We start from the raw sequence: 14,719 nt of genomic DNA on the forward strand, positions 1-14,719 counted from the left end.
TGGCTGGCTCATCACCTGGCTGAGCTGCGGGAGGTGCTGGCCACTCTTCTTGTCTACTATGGGAGTACTTCACAGTCACCCACTCCCGAAACCTTTCTCAAATTGGTCCAGCTGGCACAGGTGAGTACAATACTAACAGTGAAGGTAGTGAGGAGGGAAATTTTGATTTCCATCATTCTTAAGTGCTACCACAGTTATTGTCAGACATGAGGCTTTGTTTTGAAAGTCACTTGTCACCTCATTGCAAATAATTTAACTCAAAATGGCTCTCACAGGGAGGTGGTCTCGGAGGACGGCCAGAGATCCAGGAGGGCATAAGGGAGAGTCATGCCCCATTGGTTGAAGCTCTCGATGGTGCCCATGTGCTGCTCCTAACCCTTATCATCAATGCTGACTCACCCATAAGGTTAGACCCAAACAAAAGAGTAAAGAAAAGTAGGATAGCATAAGATAAGATAGAAATGCAGGCATTTGTCATATCCATATGATGTACAGCCTTTGCTATTACTTTTGTAATCAGAACTATTAAATAATTTGCATTACAAACTCTCTTACGGATGAAGTCACTTAGAGGTTTGTTGAACCTTTGCAGCTGAATATCAGATGGTTGTAATTATCCAAAGAAACTCATGTAAAGGTAACAGTATCACAAATGACAGGCAAAAAGTGCAGTTGAGAGTTGCCATTGATGCTCACCCTATTCTCTCATTGCAGTGACAATAAACTCTGTGACAGTGCCTGGGTCAAGAAGTTAGACCCCACAATGGCTGGCCTAGGAGCACGCACACCCCACCTGGCCCCCTTGTTAGCTTGGGCTGTCCTGCAGCTCAGGGCATCGGACGGGGGAGCAAAAGGCAACCCAAGGATGTATAACAAGCTAGCACAAAGGGCTGTTCATGGCAATGTGTTTGCTTACCTCCAGACAGCTCTCAATAACACATCAATACAGGTTTGTGGAAAAGAGCAGAGTTGGCTTTGTATGTGGATAGTGAATGATGATAATTTTTGTGTGAGTACGTAATATGTTCTATGTGTGTGTATGTATACTAAGTAGTATATAGTTTTACTTAGATTTAGTTTCATTAGCTTGTGTTACATTTGTATAAAACCTTCTTTTCCACCAGGGAGATGAACTACTATTGCGGCTGGCATCTTCAGTTGTCTACTCACTTATGTGTGCGGCAGCAGGATGCCTTGACTTAGAGCGCATGGGATGCCTTTCTGTCCTTAATACTCTAGCAAAGAGGTGCCTTGCTCAAGATCCTCCAGCACAGCTCTTTTGGGCAGAGGAAGGTAAGTTTATCCATCTCCTTTACATATATGTTGTTGGAAATGTATAGAATGGTTTGTTCTCTTCATTATCCCATACACACTGTACCTGTGTATTTTAACCTTTTACTATCTTTGCCATATTTGATTTAGCTTTGCGATCATTTTTTTTATCAAGCTATTTTATGTTTTCCATTTTTCATGAGCTTATTTGTTGATTTATTCAGAGGTTATTCCAAGGCTTTCTTTTGAGTGACTTGCTTTGTCTTCTCTCAGTATGGCATCACTCCCAGTCATCTCTTTGTGTAGGCTTTTTTATATGTCTTAGTTGTTGTTAGGATGATGATAGTGATACTGATAAGATAACAATGATGATCAGGATGATAATGATTATGATGATAATGATGATTGATAATGATATTATTATTTTTTTATTACTATTTTCATTAGTATTGTTATTATTATTATTATTATTATTATTATTATTATTATTATTATTATTATTAATGTTATTATTATTTTTATTAATGTTATTATTATTTTTATTAATGATATTATTATTTTTATTAATGTTATTATCATTATAAATTATATTATTTTTATTATTGTTATATTTATAATTATTGTTATTATTATAATTATTATTATTATTATGATGTTTATGTTTATGTTTATATTTATTATGTTTATTATATTTATCATCATTATCATTGTTATATTAATCCTCATTATTATCATTATCATCATCATTATTATCTTTTTTTTATATGATATTTATCAGTATCATTACTGTTATTATTATTGATAAGTAATGTTGTTATTGTTATTACTTATTTAATTGATTTATCAAGTTGCTTATTAACCCATTGTGTATGGTGTATGGCCTGACGAATGACGTCATGACGTACATGACATTTCGGGATTTTAGATCACTGTGTTATTTTATTGTGCTATGTGTAATGAGTGAGTGATGATGATAATTACAGTCATAATTATTATAACTGCCGTAATATTAAGCAAAATGGGTTTCACCTAACATCCATAACCCATATGGCACCACTTTCTTCTAGCACCAACAGGAGAATGGCACTCATCCATCGTCTCTAGCGTCTCTATCTTTATAGAGCGATGGTACATAGCAAGTTGTCGACCTCTTGCTCTAAAGTACTGCAGATGAAGGATTTGTTGGCAAAATGGGAAGAGGAAGGTGACTCAAACCATGCCCAATGTCTACATTGTGCCCCTGTGCCAGTAGGGATGCCTTTTACTGTGGCACTCACAGTCATTAGCACTGGTTTCCTTCCTCTTTCCTAACTCTTCCTGTTATCTTCATTGTGGATGGTCATATGTTTCGTATTTGTTCATGACAATGTGTAAATACGAAAAATATAGTTGCTTTTTGTCCCCCCATAAAACCGCAATACTTCCATCAGAATGAGTATAAAGAAAATAATGAGCTGATATTGGATGCTAAACTACAATTTTAGTCAGCTGCAGCATTGATAAGGCCTGTGATATAACAAATATGATTCTCTATATACAGTAAAACAACAAAAATTAAAACAGAGAAATGGCTCTGGCTTTTCAATGAGTGACTAAAAGAAAGTAGGAGAGTGAAGGTATGTTGTATGAAGCAGCCTCACTCTGAAATAAAGCCCATCCTGGAGATTGGGCAAGTGAATCTATCCCCCGTCCGCAATGGGTTAATATGTTTATATCTTTTTAAAATTGTTATTATTGTTTTCTCTTTTGGAAGGTGGTGGAGCTGGACTACTACTACCTCAGGCAATAGAGATTTTCCCCTACGATGTTCAGCCTCTGCTTTCCCTCATGAGTGCATTAGCTGTCGCTAATACCGAGAGCTGCCAGAAGGTATGGCTTTCTTGCTAAAGTTTTTGTTCTCCTCCTGCATGGTGGTCACATTTTCTGTATTGAGATTGTTGCACATGTATGGATGTGTGTGTGTGTGTATTTGTTTATTTATTTGTTTGTTTGTTTGTTTGTTTGTTTGTTTGATTATGTATGTATGTATATGTTTACATGTGTATGTGTATGTGTATGGGTGTGTGGTGTGTGTTTGTTTGTGTGTATGTGTGTGTGTTTGTGTGTGTGTGTGTGTGTGTGTGTGTGTGTGTGTTTGTTTGTTTGTGTGTGTGCGTGCGTGTGTGTGTGTGTGTGTGTGTGTGTGTGTGTGTGTGTGTGTGTGTGTGTGTGTGTATATGTATGTATGTATGTATGTGTGTCGCATGTGCTAATTTTACAGGATCATGGTTTAAAGGGTGCTTACCTTATTTGTTACAGGTAATTGAACTCCTAACTGAGCTGCCAAACCTCTCCTGGGTGCTGACCCAGAGTGACCTCAGGAGCATCCAGATTAGGGGCAATGACTGTGTAGTAACAACTCCTCTGCAAGTCCTTCCATCGCTGACCATTGCAGCTGATACGCGTGGCACCCTGATCTCCACTGACCCACCTGTTGTAACCTGGCAGATGCCTACAAATGCATGGCAGGCTCTCTTAGGGGTCATGAAACTTCTTGATGAAGAGGTAACACCTTGTAATTATTTTAATTTTTTTTTATTCATTTATTTTTTTGTAGATATTTTTTTTATTTTTTTTTTATTGTGCCTATGTTTCTTCATATCTCTGTTGAGAGGAATACTGACTGGGGTTTTGTTCTTTGGATGTTTGTCAAATGATACTCTTATTCTTGATAGAGATTGTGTAATGTAATTTGTTAGACTTTAGATGTAAAAATATACAGATACAGACACAGGAAGTTAGCAAGAATGCTTCTGAAAACTGCTCAACAAAACAACATCATTTTAATGTGTGAAAACTTCTTTTGCCAGGTGAGTGGAGGGGCAAGCATTCCTGATCAGAAACTCATGGATACTGTGTCGGCTACACTACGCCTTCTTGCCTCTCTGCTGACCACACTCCCTGATCATCTGCCTGCATTTGTCCACTTCATCCAGCAGACAATAGTGCTATTGCGCAGGTGAGACTTGTTTTATTGTCTAAATGTAATGCTGAAATCTTGAAAATATTGTTTCTGCACTCAGTTTAAAAGGAAATTATATATATATATATATATATATATATATATATATATATATATATATATAATATATATATATATATATATATATTTTATATATTTTTTTTTTTTTTTTTTTTTTTTTTTTTTTATCTCATATTAATATCATTACCTTATCTTCTATTATCCTTATCACTATTGTCATCACATGCAGAATATCCCAAGTCAGTCGGCCACCTGGACAATTGGTGGCAACGCTCCTGGAATTTCTGACAGAGGTTTCAACGCAGGACCCCAAACTTGTGTGGAATGAGCTCGAAAGCTGTCCTCTCCTACCCTTCCTGGCTGCCCCACATAAATCTGGTTAGTTCATTACTTTGTGTCTGTATAAGAGCACTGATAAGTTGAACTCATGATGTCCTTTCAAATATGAATTTCCACTGTTCTGAACTGTGTTAATTTCAATTTTAGTTGATGAACTGTTAGGTTACCCAAAGAATATTGTGTTCTTAACCTTGCTGTCTCACATTCACAGGAACAAAGAAAGGGAAAGTAGACCCCTTCCTTGGGTACCGTGCTGGTGCCCTGAGAGCCTTAGTCTGTGGTGAGGAGGCTGCTACAGGGAAGTACCCTATCCTGCGCTCCTATACACGCTTATTGATTTGTGCTGTTAAGGTAATAGGTTTGCTTTTGTGTTTCTGATATGCATAGATATATTGTCTTGTTTATTCATATTGTTTCATTAAATATTTCTAAATAAAAATTTTTAAGGCTTAAAGATTGTGATGAATGTGATATAGATAAGATTTACATTTTATTATAGTATGGATTCTTTTTTTTTTCTTTTCTTTTCTTTTTAGAAAGTCTTTTTAATGGTATTTCTGATTCTCATGCTATTTTTGATATACACCACTGCATGACTGAGGAACTATACCTGTACTTTTCTGCTTTCCTTCCCCCAGGATGGCTTCAGCAGTGGGAGCGTAAATGGGGGGGTGGTGTTTGTGGCAAGGGAGGTGACAGGAGCCCTGCTACGATGGTGCTACAGTTCCCAAGAAGAGAGAGACACTGTCCTCAATCACTGCCTGGCCCTTCTTCACCACACCCTAGAGGCTTCAGACATAGGTGAGTTTGGCCATAGATTGAGCATTGCTAATGTGTCTCTTTCTCTAAGGTGCTTGGACTGAATATGTAATGAAAGATTTGCATATTTAAGTTCATGTTCAACAGTCCCATCTCTTGTCTTTTCCTCCAAGAGAAAGTCATGTGTGGGTATGAATAAAACTAGAGAGAAAGAGTGAAGCAGTTCCCACATTACAAAACCACTTATTCCACACGCAGATACCAGCGTTCGCGACTTGGTGGTCAAACAGCTTGTGGACAGCAGTAGTGCTGGGCAGACTCTGCTGTCGGTGGTAGTTGGCGGATCTAACTTAGAGATGGCCATCAACCACCCAATGCACTCGCCCATCTCCACCCACGCACACAGACTTACAAGAACGGCCCAGATGGCTCTCTCCATCTTGCACAGGTAGCCTTTGGTTCTCCTTTTGGTTCAGTTTTTGGATTGTATTTTGAGTTCTGAAAGAGTTTTTTGTGTTTGAAGAGTGCATTTTTCTTTAATATCAGATGAAATTTTAGTTACAGTACTTCTGTTATTGGTAATATTTGAGTATTTAATGTTGACATATATTTACATGCATATATTTCTAGGCTTGTAGGTGAAGACACCAGCATGGATGGGTTAAACCAGCTTCTCCGTGCAGCACCAACCACCAGTACGCCCCTAAGTGGAGGACGCCTGCAAAGCAGCACTTCACCCCATTTGGCCTTGACTGTGGCTTTGTATGCGCACCAGAGGCTAAATCCACGTCTCTCCTATCTTGCTCTGCGAACCCTCACCAGGTTTGCTCAGGTAAGGCGTCCTAGTAATTGGGTAGGGTATCATATAGTTCCTTCATGTTGGCTGTCGCCATACTTGCTTGAAAGCTTTTGTAGTTATTGATAATTTGATTAATGAGATCTGTTAAGCATGCTGTGAGACTGCAATCCAAAGAACTTGACTATTTTTATCTTCAGATGTCCGATTATTTCTAATTATTCTAGTCATAACCTTCCTCCTTGTGGATTAAAATCTATTCCAGAAACTCAACGTGCCATTAGTTGCTTGTCTGGGTGGGGAAGCTGAAGGAATCCGAGATGCTCTTCTGCGCCGACTAGATTCTGCAACCGAAGATGTGCGCGTGAAGGTTGCCCTCCTTCGTCTCCTGACGGCATCAACCACACGACAGCAGGGACTAACCAACGCCTTCCTCACACCACCGGAGAAACTCTTAGATCCTCTTACATCACTCTTTAATCCTTCAGTGAGTAAAGGAGTTTTTTTTTCATGGCTTAAAGAAATGGATTATTAGGATCCTGTAGATTGTTTTGGCAGCTGCTTGTTTACATTGATTTATAATACATAACTTTAAATATGAATCAAACCTTATATGTTGAAACCGTTTGAACATTGATGTTATATTTTTTTTAAGAAAATTTATACCTAGATATATTTATAGAATTGCAACCCTTTTTTTCTGATTTTACCAGACATCAACATCTTCTGGAAGAGAATTGGGGTTAGCTGTGGTGGAACTCGTAGACGCCCTCTGGAATGAGAAATATACCACTGCAACAACCTATCTGGAAGATAAATCAGACTTCTGGCAGGCACTAGTCCAGCCCCTCACAAAGGAGAAGACAAGTAGGCAGAAAGCTCTTAAAGGAGGGCTGTCTTTTTTTTTTTTTTTGTTTGTCCAATAGATAATGTTAATGGATTGGCATAGATGGATTGGAGTGCATTATTATTTTATACACTTCAAAGGTGATGAGAATACTTTTAAGGTTCCTTGTAAGAAAAAAAAAATGTTTGGGAACTCTATATCTTGTATTTGTCCTCACAACAATCACCTCTCCTCTCCCTTAAGATGAGGTGAACAATGCTATCGTCGGCCATACGTTTCGAGTGCTCGCTCGGCAGGTCTTCTCGTCTGATGCGAAACCCAGTGCTTGCCTCAAGTCAGCTATGGATAAGCTCTGTGACCCAGTCAAGGGAACCATTTGCCACTGGTCGGAGGTGAGGCTATGTTTCTTTCTTCTCCAGTTGTGTCTATATTCCCTCTTCTTCTCTTTCTTCTCTCTTCTTTTCACTTTTATGTTGTTTATTCCATCTCTTCACCTCTGTCTATTATTAGAATCTCAGTGTTTTGATTTTCCTGCATGCAGTTTTTTTTACTTTGTGTGTCTTTTTGAAAAAAAGAAAAACTTCATTATTTCATAACTATGAATTTGGGGATAGATTTTTTCAATGCAGCTTTCCTCTAACAGCACATAGTAAACAGCCTAGAGGACACCAGTCCGCTCAACAAGGACGTTACTGAATTATTGCTGCCAGCTTGGCGAGACCTGGTAGTAGTGATGGTAGCTCGGGCAAAGTCCTGGCTCTCTGACAAGCAGAAAGTGAGTATCATTTGCCCATGAGTGATTTTTATGTTTCATGTTTCTTTGGTTATGAGTTTTTAAAGTTTGTTATTATGGCGGGAAGAACAGTGGACTCCAGTTTACTTACAATGTGCCTGAGACTATATCCCAGTTTGGAGATTTGTGTGGGAATACAAGACAGATCAACCTGCCTAGTGTTTTAAATGCTAAATATTTTATATTGATTTCTTCCATACTCTCACTCCTAGGTAAGCATAGCAAGTGACATTCTGCACACCCTCCTAAATCAGCTGGAGAAAGAATCCATGGATGAGAAACTGGCTCTCCTCCTGGCTGAATTGTATCTGGCTCTAGTCAAACACTGTGGGAAGTAAGTGCAGATAAGTGTGTATGTATATGTATAGTGTGTATATATATTATTATTATTTTGCTATTGATTTTATGAATTGCTTTTATTTAATTCTTATGTATTTATGCATTAATGCAATATTTTCATTTACATTTACTTAACCCTATGATGACGGTGTGTCACACCCGTGTGGTACGGCTAAATGCCTGATGACGGGGCGACACACCAGTGTGACGTTCCCGATGCAATATTGCATAGGCCCGGCATAGGGGGTTGCCACTTCTTGCCGGGCCCGTTGGGATTGGGTTAAGAATAGATTCACGTATTTTCCTATTTGTTCTTTTACACATTCTTATCATTGCAGAAACCTCATTGAAAGAGAAGACTGCTTCAAGGGCGTTGGCAATCTGTTGGTCAAAGTGCAGGAGGCAGTGATGACGACCCCCACGCACTCCCAGATGCTCATCCTTGGCACTGCCCTCAGGATGGTCAAGCTCACAGAACCATCAGCGCAGTCCCAAGGTGGGCAAGAGATTCATGCAAAGAAAATTCTGAGGTCTTTTTGGGTGTATGGATAAATACATATAGAGAGATGGCTAAATAATACATGTATTAATTAATTTATTTATTCATTTATATTGTATCAGTCTACCTGTTTATCCACCTATCTATGTTTTGTATGTGTACATTTGCATATTACCATGGTTAAGGTTCTGAATCCATCTCTAATTTATCACATATCTGACACTATCTTCGCACATGTGCAAATGAAAGTACAGACACTAAGGCATTGATGCATTATCATCAAAGACACTATGGTGATGATGGTTGGAGTTGGCCTATGTTAGGACAGATTATGAGTCTTGCTTATGTTAGGTTTAGATTAGGTTAGGGTTAGGATTAGGATTGGATTGGATTGAATTGAATTAGGTTAGATTAGGTTAGGTTAGGTTAGGCTAAGTTAGATTAAGTTAGGGTAGGTTAGGTTAGATTATTGTAGGGATTGGTTTGGGTAAGTTAGGTTTATTTAGATTTAACCTTGGTTAGGTTTGATTGGTAAATTCTACCCATAAACTTAGGAGAGCTATATTTGAAGTCTTTGTTCCCCAGACATGCCTATTCCATCCCTTACCATTCCTGAGGTTAAAAGTTGCTTTTCTCCCTCCATCTGGCTATGTACTCACCCCCACCCTCCTCCCCCAGGGCCAGTGATGGCAATCCTGGGCCCAGTGACTTGGCTCGTGCAACAGCATGGGAGGCTGGCAGGCTCCTCTTCCTCGTCAACTTCTTCTTCTTGCACCACAGCCGCCACTCTTAGTCTGGCTGCGGCACTCCTCCACCAGTGCCTGCTGCGGTGTGCCCCCGATACTGCCCGCCCCTTCCTTGCCCACACACCCGTAGTTCCTGCACTGCTGCATGCTGTCGAAACGTACATGCAGGTAAGAGTAGATATGAATTTTTCCTTCTTTCTTTCTTTTGAACTTTTTTGTATTCTTTACTTAACCCAATGATGACAGTGTGTCACACCCATGTGACATGTTCCCGATGCAATATTGCATAGGCCCGGTGTAGGGGGTTGCCACTTCTCGCCGGGCCCGTCGGGATTGGGTTAATGTCAATTTTTTTTTTGTTTTCTCTCTTTTTCCTTTTTTTGAAAATTCTGTAGCACTTTTTTCTGTCTTTATCTCCCCTTATATGCTGGTGTATTTTTGTCTGACTCTTTTTTCTTTTCTCTTTTTTCTTTCATTCTTTCTTTGTCTTTAATAAATGTTGTTTAATGCACAGTTAGAGCTCTCATTGCTTTACTTTTTTTTCTTATTATTTATTAGCAACATAATACGTAGATTATGTATAATACAATTATTATCACCCACCCCAGTGCAGTGAAGAAGAAGTGGTGGGGGAACTGCTCCGGCTGCTTTCAACGCTGTCCAGGGTGGCTGAGCTATCTGACGACCTCTCCACACAGACCCTCTCCTCCACACTCACTCTCACCATTCCCCCGTCCAAGGTGCAAAGGCTCATTTCTTTTTGTCGTGCAGTGATGTTATTGATTTGCTCTTGACTATTTTCATTTCTCAGTTATTTGGCCAGATACTTTTCATGCAATTATCTGCTAAAATGTTTTCCAAGTAGTTATTACCTCAAATATCTCTCAAGCAGTTTCTCCATTAAATTCAAACATTCATTCAATTATTTTATTCTGTATTCTGTTGTGAGACCCATTTACTTGTGGGGAAGGAAAAGTACAGCTTCAATAATGAAGAAAGACCAAGAAATGTGATTATCTTGTCTGAAATATTAGAGGTGTAGTTAATCAGGAAAAAAAATAACAAGACCATTTTCTTATGTATGAAAGTAATTTATATTTTGATTTGACTTTTTAGAAGGAGAAACTATATTATGATAGGACTGAATGCGATATGACATTTGTTAGGGTATTGTTATTGATGTGAGTTAGATACAGCACTGAATTAGAGTTAAAATAAGTATGTTTATGTTAGTTAATGAAAGATTTTTTTTTTCCCATCCAGACGGGCCTACTGAGCGAGGTGGTGTGGGGTGTTGTTTGGGGTGTGCGGCGTGAGGGTATTAGTGGAGTGGAGGGTGGCGTGAATGTAGCAGCTGTTCACCTGGGGGCACTGTGTGGCGCCCTCGGTGCTCCCCACCGCCAGCCTGCCCTCGCCCTTGCTAGTGCAGCCCTAGTATCGTCGTTGGCCCCCTATGCCTCTATGTGGATTGTCACCCATCCAGCTTCCTACTCACAACTCACAGCTGCCACTACACGGTGCATCCACATCACAACACAGCTGCTCCACACACCCAGGGTAAGAGAGCAAGACATAGTGCTGTTAGTAATGGGAGGTAGAGGGTGCATGCAGCTGGCTAGTTGTATCACTAATGGAAATTATACTAGAGATGATATTGATGATTAGCAATGATACTAAGGATAATAATCATCATGATAATAAGGAAGTTAATGATAGTGATAATAATAACAGTAACAATGAGATTAGTGAAATAAGGAAATACCAATCATTATGATGTGTATTAACCCAAAAGCCTCAATGGATTAACATATGAACACTGGCAGGTCGTCGAGTTGGAGCTAAGTGGAGAGAGAAGCAGTGGAGGGAGTGGGGGGAGCTCAGAGCCAGCTGCCATCGCACCGCAGATAACAGCCGCTACAACAGAAGTCCTCAACCGCATGTTGCAGGTAAGTAGTAGGGAGACCTAAGGTGAGGAGGGACAATGAGGAAGTGGGAGGGGGAAAGGGAGAGGGAAACAGGAGAGGTAGGAAGAGAGTGGGGGAGTTGTTGGGGGAGATGAAGAGGGAAGGGGAGTTGTTAGGGGAGAGGAAGAGGGAGGGTAAGTTGTTGGGGGGGAGGAAGGAGGAGGAAGGAATTGTTGGGGGAGACAGAGGTGAAGGAGGGGAAGGATTGCAGATCAGAAGTAGGAAGTAGGGAAATAGCTTTTTTTTTTGTTTGTTTAACCCTTTCCCGACGGGGCACGTGATACACCAGGCCATTGCAATATTGCATTAGAAACGTCACACTGGCATGATGCCCCAGCATCGGGAATTTAGCTGTGTCACGCGGGTGTGACGCACCATCGTTATAGGATTAAGACATGACTCGATCATATTTATTGAATTTGATATCATGTTAGAAGATATTCAATTCATAATGCATGTTAAAACTGGCACAAACATTCATATACTATGGTTTTATATATATTCATCACTCTTATTTATTTGGTTATTTTATTTTCAATATATTTTTTTTTCTTTTTTAATTTTCTTTTGTTAAATTTGTCTAACCCAACAGCCATTGAACCATTGGGCACAATCACTGACATCTGTTACAGGTCGTGTGTGCGTGCTTGAGTGCTCTCATTGCCCTGGGACCTGACCTAACTGACCTGCTGTGTGGACCCGGCATTGATGTGGGCGCGTGGGCATTGTTCTTCCACCCTTCATTCCGTCCCGTGTCAGCCCACGATCCGAATGCGCAGCCCAGCCTGGCTTCCCTCACCTCTGTTCTGGATCTGTATGACAGCCATGCATCGAAGGTAAACAGGACTGTGTGTGACATTTTGACTTCTTTCTTTCTTGCTTGCTTTCTTTCTAGCATCTTGCATGTTCAAAGTGACAAAAGAATACCTCCTTCCCTCCCTTCATCCCTCTCTCCTATCCTCCCCTCCCCTTCCCTCCCCTCCCCTCCCCTCCCCTCCCCTCTCCTTCCCTCTCCTTCACTCTCCTTCATTCCCCTCCCCTCTCCTTCCCTCTCCTTCCCTCCCTCCCCTTCCCTCCCCTTCCCTCCCCTTCTTCACTTCCTTCCCCTCCCCTCTCCTTCTCTCCCTTCTTCCCTATCTCCTTCTCCCCTCCTTTCTTCCTTATCTCCTTCTCCCCTCCCCCCTTCCATTCCCTCCCCTCCCCTTCCCTTCCCTTCCCTTCCCTTCCCTTCCCTTCTTCACTTCCTTTATCTCCAACTCCTGTTTTTTACCTCCCTCATTCCATTCTTTTTGTCCTCTCCCTACCTTCTTTCTCCCCCCCTCCTTCCCCATGCATCCCCCTAAAACTCCAATGTGTTCTTTCAGGAGAGCCGAGGGCTGTCGCCTTGCCGAGGAGGAGCACCTGAGGTTGGGCTGTGCGTGCAAGTGCTGGCAACGGCTGCAGAGAAGGCACTGCTTCTGCTTCTCACACAAGCCACGCTGGCTCTGATGCGACCTGAGACGCCCCCGAGGGACAGCTTGCGCGTGCGTCATGGCCTCGCAGATGAGATGGTAGGTCACCGCTCCTCCCAAAGAGATGGTTTGATATCTATTCTTCCTCATCATCTTTTACCTTCTCAATTTTTTAAAGTTTCCTTCTTCTACCTCTATTTCTCCAACCAATATTTGTGCAATAACCATTATAGTACCATTATTTTTTTTATTTTTTCCTATCCTTCCTTGGAACTTTTTTTTCCCCCTATAATCCTAGAGTACTTACATTACATACTTACTTTGTATACCCGTAAGTCAGGCTAGTAGGTAAGGATGCATTAATAAAATGTTGAGTAAATATTAACTGGAATATATTCTCGTCACCCCTGCCCTTCTTCCTCTTCCTTATCCTGCTCTTTCTCACCTTCCTCATCCTGTTCCTTTTCCTCCTCCTCCTCCTCCACCTTCCTTTCTCTCTCTCTCTCTCTCCCCTTTTCTCAGCTTTATCAATTATCTTACCCCCTCCTGCTCCTTTCCTCCACCCCCTCCATCCCTCCCCTCCTTCTCCCCTCCCTCCCATCTCTCAATTCTTTCCCATCTCTCTTCACAGAATTCCTTCTTCACCCGTTGGCTTGGGAGACGTCCAGCTGCGTCACCTCTCCCCAGCAGCAGTTCGACGGCCTCGGGAACCAGCTGCACCACCCAGATCGACCTCACGTACCTACGCCTTGCCCAACAGCTGGTGGCAAGGCTTGCGACCAACAAGTGATTCACAGATGTGCAGACAATAGGTGTATACTATGTGTTGTAGGTGAATTTTGAATTAATGACTGTGTAAAAGGCCAACATGAGAGAAAGTGACACGATGAAGTAGATCAAATAAAAGAGTCATGTTTTCTGGTGACTCCAAAGTGAGTTGTCTTTTCTACTGAAATTCTTTCATATTTTTATGGCATTTGATACCTTTGCTGAGGATGCAAGATAGTGATAATATGAATTTCAGAGGACAATTATAATTGTTTCTGATCTTATGTTATTATTGATATAAAGCATATTTCTAGTTATTATGAATATTATTATTTTCATTATTATTATTTTTTTTTTACATTTCTATTATTATTATTATCACTATTTTTATATGCATTTTCAAATAATATTATTTTGTATTTTTATGAGTTTCTTCACCAGTTTTGTAGAAAATAATCCCGGTCTTTCAGCCTGTTAGAATTTTTCATTTTATTTATTGTAATGTAACAATTTTTTTTGCATTGTGTGTTTTTGTACATTTTAGTGAGAATATTGAATAAAGATGAAATATTTTCTGTTTGTGCTTTACCAGTAAAAACTGATTTCTAGGCTCTTTAACCCATTCCCGACGGGGGATTTCTAGCCTAGAATGTCCAAATGCCGGGGCGTTCGAATTATTAGGCCTAAATCAATTGAATAGCTGGCACAATACTGTGCCGCCCGGCAACTGGGCTTTTGAATGCGCGGTACACATGCTGTACCACCCGTCCTGTGTGGGTTAAGAAAGTAAATGCATCCGTATTAAGTCGAGAATTTTCATCTGTGTAAATGTCCTTGGTGAGCTGTCATGTCCATTTAGCATGAGTTGGTGCTGTTATGATTCAGATATTGGTTGAACAGCTGATCATGCCAATGGTACTTCTAGATCAACACAAGTAAGATAGGTAAAGCTCCAGGTAACTTATATGTCCTTGCGGCAAAACTTATTAACTGGGCAAGCTCTCCTAGTAGAGCCCCAAAGTCTTAGATATTGGTCTTGGTCATGCTAAATTAATTGAGATCCACCACTAGCTTCTCCAGAGACTGACTGGTTAAATACATTATTATTATTATATTACCCAGTG

At 40.4% G+C, this 14,719-nt stretch overlaps 1 protein-coding gene across 1 annotated transcript in view; it reads left to right on the top strand.

Annotated features, from left to right (window-relative positions):
• Positions 1-14,167, top strand: part of Nup188 (nuclear pore complex protein Nup188) — a 20,321-nt gene extending 6,154 nt beyond the window's left edge. Inside the window, exons 4-28 of the mRNA XM_043011315.2 lie at positions 1-120; positions 276-406; positions 715-949; positions 1,125-1,293; positions 3,026-3,141; positions 3,571-3,816; positions 4,122-4,270; positions 4,524-4,672; positions 4,845-4,984; positions 5,272-5,434; positions 5,651-5,840; positions 6,023-6,224; positions 6,454-6,675; positions 6,902-7,055; positions 7,279-7,427; positions 7,679-7,810; positions 8,041-8,162; positions 8,506-8,663; positions 9,345-9,580; positions 10,021-10,152; positions 10,676-10,969; positions 11,236-11,358; positions 12,009-12,212; positions 12,741-12,926; positions 13,459-14,167. The exon at positions 1-120 is cut by the window's left edge and continues 150 nt beyond it. Of these exons, the coding sequence (XP_042867249.2) occupies positions 1-120; positions 276-406; positions 715-949; positions 1,125-1,293; positions 3,026-3,141; positions 3,571-3,816; positions 4,122-4,270; positions 4,524-4,672; positions 4,845-4,984; positions 5,272-5,434; positions 5,651-5,840; positions 6,023-6,224; positions 6,454-6,675; positions 6,902-7,055; positions 7,279-7,427; positions 7,679-7,810; positions 8,041-8,162; positions 8,506-8,663; positions 9,345-9,580; positions 10,021-10,152; positions 10,676-10,969; positions 11,236-11,358; positions 12,009-12,212; positions 12,741-12,926; positions 13,459-13,617 (4,281 nt within the window). The 3' untranslated portion in view covers positions 13,618-14,167. The remainder of the gene's footprint in view (positions 121-275; positions 407-714; positions 950-1,124; positions 1,294-3,025; positions 3,142-3,570; positions 3,817-4,121; positions 4,271-4,523; positions 4,673-4,844; positions 4,985-5,271; positions 5,435-5,650; positions 5,841-6,022; positions 6,225-6,453; positions 6,676-6,901; positions 7,056-7,278; positions 7,428-7,678; positions 7,811-8,040; positions 8,163-8,505; positions 8,664-9,344; positions 9,581-10,020; positions 10,153-10,675; positions 10,970-11,235; positions 11,359-12,008; positions 12,213-12,740; positions 12,927-13,458) is intronic.
• Positions 14,168-14,719: the final 552 nt, after the last annotated feature.

This window comes from Penaeus japonicus, unplaced genomic scaffold, assembly GCF_977035675.1.
Source record: "Penaeus japonicus unplaced genomic scaffold, GWHDUDI00000001_assembly GWHDUDI00000021, whole genome shotgun sequence".
NCBI lineage: Eukaryota > Metazoa > Arthropoda > Malacostraca > Decapoda > Penaeidae > Penaeus > Penaeus japonicus.